This window comes from Oncorhynchus kisutch, linkage group LG6 (assembly GCF_002021735.2).
Source record: "Oncorhynchus kisutch isolate 150728-3 linkage group LG6, Okis_V2, whole genome shotgun sequence".
In the NCBI taxonomy this organism is placed as follows: Eukaryota; Metazoa; Chordata; class Actinopteri; order Salmoniformes; family Salmonidae; genus Oncorhynchus; species Oncorhynchus kisutch.
This window is the reverse complement of record NC_034179.2, coordinates 15,823,655-15,836,094: the sequence shown is the minus strand read 5'-3', so window position 1 is coordinate 15,836,094 and position 12,440 is coordinate 15,823,655. Positions and strand designations below refer to the sequence as shown.

Below are 12,440 nucleotides of genomic sequence, written 5' to 3'. Positions count from 1 at the left end.
ACTTCCACAACTGGGTAGTTTTTCCACAACTGGAGGGTTGGATGGGGAACAGGATGGGAGGAAGAATGGAGACATGGTGGCTGGGTGGGGTTGGGATAACGGGATGAGGGGTTGGAGGTTGAGACATGGTGGTTGGATGGGGTTGGGGGAACAGGATGGGAGGAAGGACAGAGACATGGTGGCTGGGTGGGGTTGGGGGAACAGGGTGGGAGGAAGAATGGAGACATGGTGGCTGGGTGGGGTTGGGATAACGGGATGAGGGGTTGGGGGTTGAGACATGGTGGTTGGGGTTGGGGGAACACGATAGGAGGAAGGACAGAGACATGGTGGCTGGGTGGGGTTGGAAGAATGGGATGGGAGGAAGAATGGAGACATGGTGGCTGGGTGGGGTTGGGATAACGGGATGAGGGGTTGGGGGTTGAGACATGGTGGTTGGGTGGGGTTGGGGGAACACGATAGGAGGAAGGACAGAGACATGGTGGCTGGGTGGGGTTGGAAGAATGGGATGAGGGGTTGGGGGTTGAGACATGGTGGCTGGGTGGGGTTGGGGGAACAGGATGGGAGGAAGGACAGAGACATGGTGGCTGGGTGGGGTTGGGATAACGGGATGAGGGGTTGAGACATGGTGGTTGGGTGGGGTTGGGGGAACAGGATGGGAGGAAGGACAGAGACATGGTGGCTGGGTGGGGTTGGGGGAACAGGATGGGAGGAAGGACAGAGACATGGTGGCTGGGTGGGGTTGGGATAATGGGATGAGGGGTTGGGGGTTGAGACATGGTGGTTGGGTGGGGTTGGGGGAACAGGATGGGAGGAAGGACAGAGACATGGTGGCTGGGTGGGGTTGGGGGAACAGGATGGGAGGAAGAATGGAGACATGGTGGCTGGGTGGGGTTGGGGGAACAGGATGAGGGGTTGGGGGTTGAGACATGGTGGTTGGGTGGGGTTGGGGGAACAGGATGGGAGGAAGGACAGAGACATGGTGGATGGGTGGGGTTGGGGGAACAGGATGGGAGGAAGAATGGAGACATGGTGGCTGGGTGGGGTTGGGGGAACAGGATGGGAGGAAGAATGGAGACATGGTGGTTGGGTGGGGTTGGGATAACAGGATGAGGGGTTGGGGGTTGAGACATGGTGGTTGGGTGGGGTTTGGGGGAACAGGATGGGAGGAAGGACAGAGACATGGTGGCTGGGTGGGGTTGGGGGAACAGGATGGGAGGAAGAATGGAGACATGGTGGCTGGGTGGGGTTGGGGGAACAGGATGGGAGGAAGGACAGAGACATGGTGGCTGGGTGGGGTTGGAAGAATGGGATGAGGGGTTGGGGGTTGAGACATGGTGGTTGGGTGGGGTTGGGGGAACAAGATAGGAGGAAGGACAGAGACATGGTGGCTGGGTGGAGTTGGGAGAACGGTATGAGGGGTTGAGACATGATGGTTGGGTGTGGTTGGGGGAACGGGATGAGGGGTTGGGGGTGGAGACATGATGGCTGGGTGGGGTTAGGAGAACGAGATGGGAGGAAGGATGGAAACATGGTGGCTGGGTGGGGTATGTGGAACGGGATGAGAGGTTGGGGGTGGAAACATGGTGGCTGGGTGGGGTAGGTGGAATGGGATGGGAGGTTGGGGGTGGAGACATGGTGGCTGGGTGGGGTAGGTGGAATGGGATGAGAGGTTGGGGGTGGAGACATGGTGGCTGGTTGGGGTAGGTGGAATGGGATGAGAGGTTGGGGGTGGAGACATGGTGGCTGGGTGGGGTTGGGGGAACGGGTTTCCGGTTTATATTCAACTATGTTTGTATTTCTTACTGATTGATTTGTCTTTCATTTGAGTGGCAGCCTACAGGTACGATCCAAAAATAACTAAACAAATAAACATTTGCCCCCCCCCCCCCCAAAAAAAAGTGGAAGTCAAATGCATTATTTGGGGGTTGAATGAATGAAAAAGAAAACATATCTTGATATATCTTGATTAGGATAAGTATTCACCCCCCTGAGTCAATGCATGTTATAAACATATTTGGCAACAATTACAGCTGTGAGTATTTTGGGGTAAGTCTCTAAGAGCTTTGCATACCTGGATTGTGCAATATTTTCCCATTATTATTTTCTAAATTCTTCAAACTCTATCAAGTTGGTTGTTGATCATTGCTAGACAGCCATTTTCAGAGTCTCGCCATATATTTTCAAGCAGATTTAAGTCAAAACTGTTACTAGGCCACTCAACATTCAATGTCTTCTTGTTAAGCAACTCCGGTGTAGATTTGGCCTTGTGTTTTAGGTTATTGTCCTACTGAAAGGTGAATTTGTCTCCCAGTGTCCATTGGAAAGCAGACTGAACCAGGTTTTTCCTGTAAGATTTTGCCTGTGCTTAGCTCCATTCTGTTTCTTTCTATCCTGAAAATCTCCCCAGTTCTTGCAGATGACAAGCATACCCTATAACATGATGCAGCCATCACCATGCTTGAAAATACAAAAAGTGGTACTCAGTGATGCGTTGTGTTGGATTTGCCCCAAACATAACACTTTGTATTCTGGACAAAAAGTTCATTCCTTTGTCTTATTTTTTGTAGTTTCACTGTAGTGCCTTGTTGCAAACAGAATGCATGTTTTGGAATATTTTTTGTCAATACCGGTTTGCTTTATTTCACTGTCATTTAGGTTAGTATTGGGGATTTACTACAATGTTGTTGATCCATAATCAGTTTTATTCTATCATAGCATCAAACACCATAACTGTTTTACAATTTTAATAAAATAACAAAAACAATAAAGAGAGAGAGAGATAGCCAGAGAGAGAAACAGGAATAGAGAGACAGGGATAGAGAGAGGGAGGGGGGGAGAGATGAATAGGTGGGATAGAAAGACAGAGAGATGGATAGAAAGAGCAACAGCAAGCTAGCTAAATAGGACAAATTAGCTAGCAAGTGCAAGCTAACTAGCTAAATTGCCATACATGTTTAATGCTTTTCGATCTGTCCCCAAATGAATGTCATTGGTTCAGAGTTTGTTTTGATATGTTACCCTGCATGTCGTGATAGCTTTTGGTGTAGGGGCATGATGGCACACGCGCGTAGCCGGTTTGGGTTCCGTGTAAGAATCCTCTCTTGTTCAGGGTGTGTGATAATTAAGCAATAGGGCCCGAGGGGGTGTGGTATGTGGCCAATATACCACGGCTAAGGACTGTTCTTAAGCACGACACAACGCGGAGTGCCTGGTTACAGCCCTTAGCCGTGAGGTGCCTTATTGCTATTATAAACTGGTTACCAAGGTAATTAGAGCAGCAAATACATGTTTTGTCATACCCGTGGTATACGGTCTGATATACCACAGCTGTCAGCCAATCAGTATTCAGGGCTCGAACCACCCAGTTTATAATAGTGCATAGTACATGTTAGGGCATAGGCTATATCCAAGTCAAACAGACAGTGATGCTGGCGTTACAACATTTTCAGTCTCCTTTCACTATTTTTCTTTCATCCTATGCAGGTCTGACGATAAATCAGGGCTTGGCCGACAGCCCCCTGAAGGCATTGCACAGGATACCGCCCATCCATGTGAGAGAAAGATGGGGATGTTGGGAGAGTATGTATATGTCCTAAATGGCACACTATTCCCTTAATAGTGCACTATTTTTGACCAGAGCACTATTCCCTATGTAGTGCACTACATAGGGAATAGGGTGCCATTTGGGACGCCGTTATCATTGTGTTATTTTATGGTTCTGTACTCTGACTAACTCTGAGTGTGTGTAGCCCTGGGGCCCTGCATGGGTTATTACTATTCCTCCCCAGCCCTACTCTACCCTATCATGGGCTGGGCCTGCGTGGGACGCTCTGTGATGGCACCTTCTGTAGGAATGACAGGACAGAGAATGACCCCCGGCCAATATTCACAGAGCTGTTGTTGTCTTTACAGGATAATAATGCTTACTATTTTCACTTTGACTGGGGCAAGCTGAAGCTACCATCTTAAGATATCTAAGCTAGACATCTGACTTGAGGCGAAATAACCTTTCTAATCTTACCAGACACTTTGATTAGTGTATATGAAGGAAGGAAATAATCTCTCCGGTGCGCCATTCATAATGTAATGTCATAAGCATGTCATAATGCATAAAGCCTTCCCTGGTCTATTGTGAGATTATCAGTGGTGTGCTGAGATACTGTCACTCACATGGACACACATTCATATACACATTCACTTATAAATGTATATATTATTTGTATAAATATGTTTATAGAAATCACTGGTGACTCACGGTCTGGTGGCTGCGGTCACAGTAGCGCAGCCCGAAGAAGTCTGTCTCTGCCAGCTTCACATGGTCCAACACAAAGTCCAGCACCACCGAACCCTTAGTAGACTTCTGTGGAACACAAAGTGTTTTGGAACTCAGTGTCTGAGTCACAGGCAAACGTGTTCCCAGGCAAAGACATCAAGTTGATGTCAGTGTTTTTACTTATGGAATATAAACTTAATGCATTCTGAGGCAACAGGCAAAGTGTTCTGAAATACCATGGTGGGCTTCTGTACTGACAGTCATGTTTTGAAGAATAAATAGCTTCAACAATATATGGCATATACAGTATAGTTCTTAGAGACAGTCTCTCTTTCAGCTCTCGGTGTCTGGATTCAGAAATGGCATAAAGAGACTCTGTAAGAGAGTAGACCTATGACTTCAGGGAAATATCAATTAGATATAAATGATTACTTTGCTAAGCAGTGAAAACTGCCTTCCGCTGCAATTTACACGCCTCATGGTGCCTCTCATTACCATTTCTGAGGCTTACAAAAGCAATCTGCTAAAATAAACAATATTAGGACTTTATTTTAGTATGAACCAGACAAACGCTGGTTCCAGGAGTATTTCCAGAACACCTATACCACTGTTTGCTAGATAATCACATCTATTTCTCCTTTGTGGGGTGAAGAAATATCGTTGACCATATCTTATCTGTCAGCACTTCAGCCTTCTCTTGTAGATACAGCATCAATCCAAATGTATCCACTGACGATATAAGTATTTATTCCGATGGAAAACCAATTATGGATCACACCAACCAATCCACATTTGCCTCAGCGCGGACCACAACCCAACCAAACCTTCCTCTCTCTCACCTACATTTAAAATGTTTCTTTAGATTTATCCTGAGTACTATCTGATTGGCTACATCGATGCCTGTAATGAAAGTTGGGGCTTTACTCACAGCTAACATCATCTCATGGTGAGGCATGACCACACTCACATTCCAAAACAACCCAGGGATTCCTACCCTCCTCTCTTTCCTTTCCATATGAAAGTCAACACACAAATGGATACACGCTCATTTCCCTGGTGTATGATGGAGAGATTGTATCAGGTGGATCATTGACAGACCAGCGGTGTATCTGCATTGGGTTTGTGTTCTTTAACAGGACACCAGAATCCGTCTTGGCTGGAGGACATCTCTCTCTTTACCTAATTATCTCTGTTTGCTTTTGACACAGAGAGGAGGAAACTGTCTCTGTGTGTGTGTGTGTGTGTGTGTGTGTGTGTGTGTGTGTGTGTTTCTCTCTGACTGCTCCTCTTAACCACAAAGCACATGTTTGATGAATCACAAGGTGTACACTGACAAACAGACAGTATGATTTATGCCATCAAAGCATGTGAACACAGACAAACAGACCACACTCAGCTGGCTAGAGACCAAATGTGACTTCTTAGAGCAGACTATGCCATCTTTCAGCAGTAGAACAATAAGCAGCAGTGTGGGACACCTAGTGAATACATATGTTGTCTCATGACAACTTACACTCCTTAAGAATTCAAGAAGACCAAGGATATCAAGTCCAAGAAGAACAAAGAACCACATAGGAAGAGATGAGTGGGTCCAAGTTCATTCCTATGGCACCTAAAGTAGTGCACTTCCTCATGTTAATAGTTCATTACTTCCTCCTGTGTGATTCAGGGCTCATCTGCATGTTTTCATGATCTACTCTAATCTGCAGGTGCACTCCAAGGGAATCACAAGTGGGCTGCCTGTGTCTGACACAGGAGACAGGCTCTCTCTTCTTCTTCTCTCTCTCTCCCTCTCTCCCCTTTCTCTTAAGTTACTCTCTATCTCCCTCGCTCTCCCTCGCTCCCTCTGCTGTTGTCTCATCTCTGATTAAACCCATGATGCATATGCCTGTCACCTGCTAGACAGAAAGACAGCTGTTTCACAGTGGCTCTGTGCTTCCTTCTCTCTGACTCCCTGTGGGGACATCCTCTACACTTCCTCCCTCTGATACAGCCTGACATCCTGACGTCGTCACATCCTGACAAGCTCACGTCCTGGCATCCTCACATCCTGACAGCTTCCCATCTTGACATCCTCATGTCCTGACAACCTCACATCTTGACATCCTCACATCCTGACATACTCACATCTTGACATCCTCACATCCTGACAACATCCCATCTTGACGTCCTGACAACCTCACATCTTGACATCCTTACATCCTGACAACCTCACATCCTGAAATCCTGACCTCCTCTAATCCCTGACATCCTGACATCCTGACATCTTGACATCCTGGCAACCTCACATCCTGAAATCCTGACTTCCTCATATCCTGACATCCTGAAATCCTGACTTCTTCTCATCCCTGACATCCTGACATCTTGACATCCTGACAACCTCACATCCTGAAATCCTGATTTCCTCTAATCCCTGACATCCTGACATCCTGACATCTTGACATCCTGGCAACCTCACATCCTGAAATCCTGACTTCCTCATATCCTGACATCCTGAAATCCTGACTTCCTCTAATCCCTGACATCCTGACATCCTGACATCTTGACATCCTGGCAACCTCACATCCTGAAATCCTGACTTCCTCATATCCTGACATCCTGAAACCTGACTTCCTCACATCCTGAAATCCTGACTTCCTCACATCCTGACAACCTCACATCCTGAAATCCTGACCTCCTCACATCCTGACATCCTGAAATCTTGACAACCTCACATCCTGACAAACCTTTAACAACATCATAAACAAGCAGTGAAATTGAAACTCCAACATCATATAAACTCCAACATCATATAAACTCCTGAGTGGTTAATTACCACCTGTGAAGGCCTATTGTGTCTTTCCTGGTATTCACAGTTCTGCCAAGACTGAGCTGAGTGACTGAAGTACAGTTCTGTTAATTATTCTCAAAGCATGAATACAACATTGTCTCATAGTGTCCTCCTTCCTTCCATCCCTCCTTCTGTCACATGGAATGACGCTGGCGTGAAAACCCCCTGTTCCGTCGGTGGCGGAATCCACCCAGACTTCACCAACAAAACAAAAAACAAACAAAAAAACTCCTGGACCGGCTGGGCGAACAAGCACTGATGATCCGGCTGAGGCCCGACGTGGGATGGGTGCCATCCAAGCCAACCGGGGCAAGGAAACCTCTTAAGCCAGCTAGGGTGTGGAAGCCCAACGAGCTGGCTAGGCACCCCCGGTTCCATCTGTGGCGACCCAGAGCCGATGCCACCATACCAAACGGAACGCCAGTATTCCCCGATGCTTTGTGTGTTGGCTGATGCATTCTGTCACATGGAATGACGCTGGAGAGACGAGGCAGGTATGGGGAATAAAACATTTAATAAATAATGGACATGGAACGGGACAGGAACAGCGTCAGCAAACAGGTAACACAAACAACATACAATTAATGCATCAGCAGGGAACAGAGCTGGGGAACTGAAAAATGTAGGGGAGGAAATAAACAGATGAGTGAGTCCAGGTAAGTCCAATATCGATGATGCGCGTGACGAGGGAAGGCAGGTGTGCGTAATTGATAACAGGAGTGCGTGATGCAGGGCAGCCTGGCGCCCTCAAGCGCCAGGGGAGGGAAGAGCGGGAGCAGACGTGACACCTTCCCTCATTCCTTCCTTCCTTCCATCCCTCATCCACCATTCCTTCCTTCCTTGTTTTCATTTCAAAGACACCACATATCGATTTCACTTGTCTCTCCGCATCACATTTATCATGAGACATTATGAATACGAGTGCTGTGATTCGACATGACATGAGTTCTGTGATTATGACTGCTTTTGACAACCTTCTCCCAGCACAACTCTGCTACAGTGAATTAGGAAGCAGCAGGAACAGCAGAGTAGCAACATTTCAAACCTACACTTATAATAATACAACATACTGAGTCTGATTACTTTGGATGAGAGTATACCTCAGTGTCTGTGTGAGAACAGTATCTCTAATGTACCCCATGTTGCTTATAGAGCATGTAGGATCGTGGCATGATCACAGCCACACATTTTTAGTGCTTATGCTCATTCACAGATTTACCATAACACACGTAAACATAGTTTTTGCATTCAGTTACCATTGCGTAGGGTTGCAAAGCTACCTTGAACTTACAAATGTTACCGGAATCTTCTGTAGTTTTGGTAATTAACAGGTAATCTATGGCAATCTATGGTAACTTTGATCATTTATAATAGAATAATACGTTTAAAAAAATATTTCTATATCATATCTTTTTTTAAATATCTGTGTCCATATTGTCCATGAGTTTCCAGTGGATAGACCATAATGGTTCAAGAGAAAATAGCTTCATTAATGAAAAAAACATCTAAGCAACAATTTCATTATTTTAAATTAACTCTGCAACTCTTCAAACTATTTACTTTTTTTCACAACTAACACCAGCTTGGTGCCAAAACATTGACAACAAAGACATACTGACATGGTAAAATAAAGGTTGATAAAATAAATAAATAAAGGGTATTTCATGCTAAAGCCCTCATATCAGCCCTCACTGCATCTCAGTGCTAGAGGTGTCACTACAGACCCTGGTTCAATTCCAGGCTGTATCACAACTGGCCGTGATTGAGAGACCCATAGGGAGGTGCACAATTGTCCCAGCGTAGGTAGGGTTTGGCCCGGGGTAGGAAGTTATTGTAAATAAGAATTTGTTCTTAATTAACTGACTTATCTAGTTAAATAAAGGTTAAATAAAAATAAAACACCAATGGTATTGACTAAGTTGATAGTTTATATTTGGATAATGTTTCACAGCTTTGACATCATTTTTTGGGTTATCATATTATTTTATATATTTTACATGTGATAAGGCCACACTGAGTGCCAGACATAATTACAGACACCTGTGATAATCGGAATTACCCAAAAGGACCACTAGATGTCTAGTGATACATTACATAAAATCCTTGAAAGTTACCAACATTCTGGTAGTTTACTGGTCAACTTTGAAAGATTCCAGTACAAAACCCTCCCTTTGCAACCCTACTATTGCTAGAGTAGCTTTGAAGAAAAATGCATCCAACTCCTTTTCGGACTGGTCAGTCAAATAATTGAGATTGCTGCTGCTTTCTCTGTCCATGTGTACCCAAAGGGGACAGCCCACTGAGTGAGATACACATTTATCCTCCATTCTTACTGCAAGGTTTTATCCTCGTTTGACATTTTACTTCCTGCTTTTTGACTTGTAACCTCTCTGACCAGTTTGGGAATTGAAACATGCAACTCTGATTTTCTGTGTTGGGCTAGACTAGGCAGCCCCCAGCTGTCAGCCCATATAAGGAGTCCAACTCCAGAATCACAAAGAATCACATTTTCTGTTTTAAGACCAATGACTGGAAATAAGGAAATTAGTGAGTGGCTGTTACAACTTACAACATATCTTTCCATTAGGAACTTCTTAGTACATGGTCTCAGTGAATGTATGTACACTACATGCTATGTACATGGTTTCAGTACAATATGTACGGCTGGTGTCAGTGCGTCTCAGCACTTCAACCAGGCAGGGAATCCATGCTACTATGTTACCGGTCACAGTGCCTCCCAGAGAAGAGGAACAGACATTATTGCAGAGCTCCTCCTGACTACAGTAACTAACAGTAACTGAAAACCATGACCCCCGGCAGGAAAGAACTGAGGTGTGACTGACTATACTATGACATCATCCAGGGCCAATCGGACCAACACCCCCAGGGTCTGCAGAGAATCCAGGGCCAGGCAGCAGCTAGCACTGTCATGTTTCCCATAGGGGCCCTTTCCTACCAACCCTGCGTCCATCCCTCCCTCCCTACCAACGCTCTCATTCATACTCCCCTCCATCCCCTCCCTTCCAACCCTCCCATAAATCGTCCGTAGCCTCCATCCCTCCCCTGCCATACCGTCTCCCTGCCTCCTTCCCTCCCCTGCCATACCGTCTCCCTGCCTCCATCCCTCCCCTGCCATACCGTCTCCCTGCCTCCATCCCTCCCCTGCCATACCGTCTCCCTGCCTCCATCCCTCCCCTGCCATACCGTCTCCCTGCCTCCATCCCTCCCCTGCCATACCGTCTCCCTGCCTCCATCCCTCCCCTGCCATACCGTCTCCCTGCCTCCATCCCTCCCCTGCCATACCGTCTCCCTGCCTCCATCCCTCCCCTGCCATACCGTCTCCCTGCCTCCATCCCTCCCCTGCCATACCGTCTCCCTGCCTCCATCCCTCCCCTGCCATACCGTCTCCCTGCCTCCATCCCTCCCCTGCCATACCGTCTCCCTGCCTCCATCCCTCCCCTGCCATACCGTCTCCCTGCCTCCATCCCTCCCCTGCCATACCGTCTCCCTGCCTCCATCCCTCCCCTGCCATACCTTCTCCCTGCCTCCATCCCTCCCCTGCCATACCGTCTCCCTGCCTCCATCCCTCCCCTGCCATACCGTCTCCCTGCCTCCATCCCTCTCCTGCCATACCGTCTCCCTGCCTCCATCCCTCCCCTGCCATACCGTCTCCCTGCCTCCATCCCTCCCCTGCCATACCGTCTCCCTGCCTCCATCCCTCCCCTGCCATACCGTCTCCCTGCCTCCATCCCTCCCCTGCCATACCGTCTCCCTGCCTCCATCCCTCCCCTGCCATACCGTCTCCCTGCCTCCATCCCTCCCCTGCCATACCGTCTCCCTGCCTCCATCCCTCCCCTGCCATACCGTCTCCCTGCCTCCATCCCTCCCCTGCCATACCGTCTCCCTGCCTCCATCCCTCCCCTGCCATACCGTCTCCCTGCCTCCATCCCTCCCCTGCCATACCGTCTCCCTGCCTGCATTCCTCCTCTACTGATAAGGTAGCTCTGGTAGTCAGGGTGGGATTGCTAAAATAACAATCTTAGAAAAAAGGGTTCCTAAAGGGTCCTCCAGCTGTCCCCATAGGAAAACCCTTTATGGTTCCAGGTTGAACCATTTTGGGTTCCATGTACAACCCTCTGTGGAAAGGGTTCTACATGGAGCCTAAAACGGTTCTACTTGGAACCAAAGGATTATCCTATGGGGACAGCCGAATAACCCTTTTGGGTTCCAGATAGCACCTTTTTTTCGACGAGAGTAGACTAGTTTTGTTTTGGATAGAATCTTTGTCTCAGGGTTATCTTTGTATATTTGCATTTATTATGGATCCCCATTAGCTGCTGCCAAGGCAACAGCTACTCTTCCTGGGGTCCAGCAAAATTAAGGCAGTTTATACAATTTTAAATACATTACAATACATTCAGACTGTGTGCCCTCAGGCCCCTACTCCACCACTACCACATATTTACAGTACAAAATCCATTTGTACGTGTGTAATAGTGCGTATGCTGTCGTGTGTGTGTGTGTGTATGCGCCTATGTTTGTGTTGCTTCCCAGTCCCCGCTGTTCCATAAGGTGTTTTTTGATCTGTTTTTAAATGTAATTTTACTGCTTGCATCAGTTCCATGTAATCATGGCTCTATTTAGTACTGTGTGCCTTCCATAGTCTTTTCTGGACTTGGGGACCTTTAAGAGACCTCTTGTGGCATGTCTTGTAAGGTATGGGTGGGTGTCCGAGCTGAGCGCCAGTAGTTCAAACAGACAACTCGGTGCATTCAACCTCTAATAAATACAAGCAGTGATGAAGTGAAACTCTCCTCCACTTTGAGCCAGGAGAGATAGACATGCATATTATTAATATTTATCAGGGATCAAAGTAAGCCCCAAGTGCAGACCGTGTGAAGTAACAATGTTTATTGTAACAACAGGGGCAGGCAAACGACAGGTCAAGGCAGGCAGGGGTCGGTAATCCAGAGTAGGAGAAAAAGTACAGGACAGCAGGCAGGCTCAGGGTCAGGGACAGGCAGAGTGGTCAGGCAGGCGGGCTCGGAGTCAGGACAGGCAGAGTGGTCAGGCAGGCGGGCTCGGAGTCAGGGACAGGCAGAGTGGTCAGGCAGGCAGAGTGGTCAGGGACAGGCAGAGTGGTCAGGCAGGCGGGCTCGGAGTCAGGACAGGCAAGGATCAAAATCAGGAGGGCGAGAAAAGAGAAACTGGAAAAAGGAAATAACAGGAGCTGAGACACAAACCGCTGGTAGGCTTGAACAAACAAGACGTACTGGCACAGACAGACAGAAAATACGGGTATAGATACCCAGAGGATAAGTGGGGAAGATGGGCGAC

The 12,440-nt window shown here is 47.4% G+C and overlaps 1 protein-coding gene across 2 annotated transcripts in view; it reads right to left on the bottom strand.

Moving 5' to 3' along the window:
- The window catches only part of LOC109893636 (band 4.1-like protein 4), an 89,963-nt gene that overhangs the window by 51,250 nt on the left and 26,273 nt on the right, over positions 1-12,440 (bottom strand). For both annotated transcript variants that reach the window (XM_031826275.1, XM_031826274.1), the window contains exon 3: positions 4,256-4,360. In XM_031826275.1, coding sequence (XP_031682135.1) covers positions 4,256-4,360 — 105 coding nt within the window. The remainder of the gene's footprint in view (positions 1-4,255; positions 4,361-12,440) is intronic.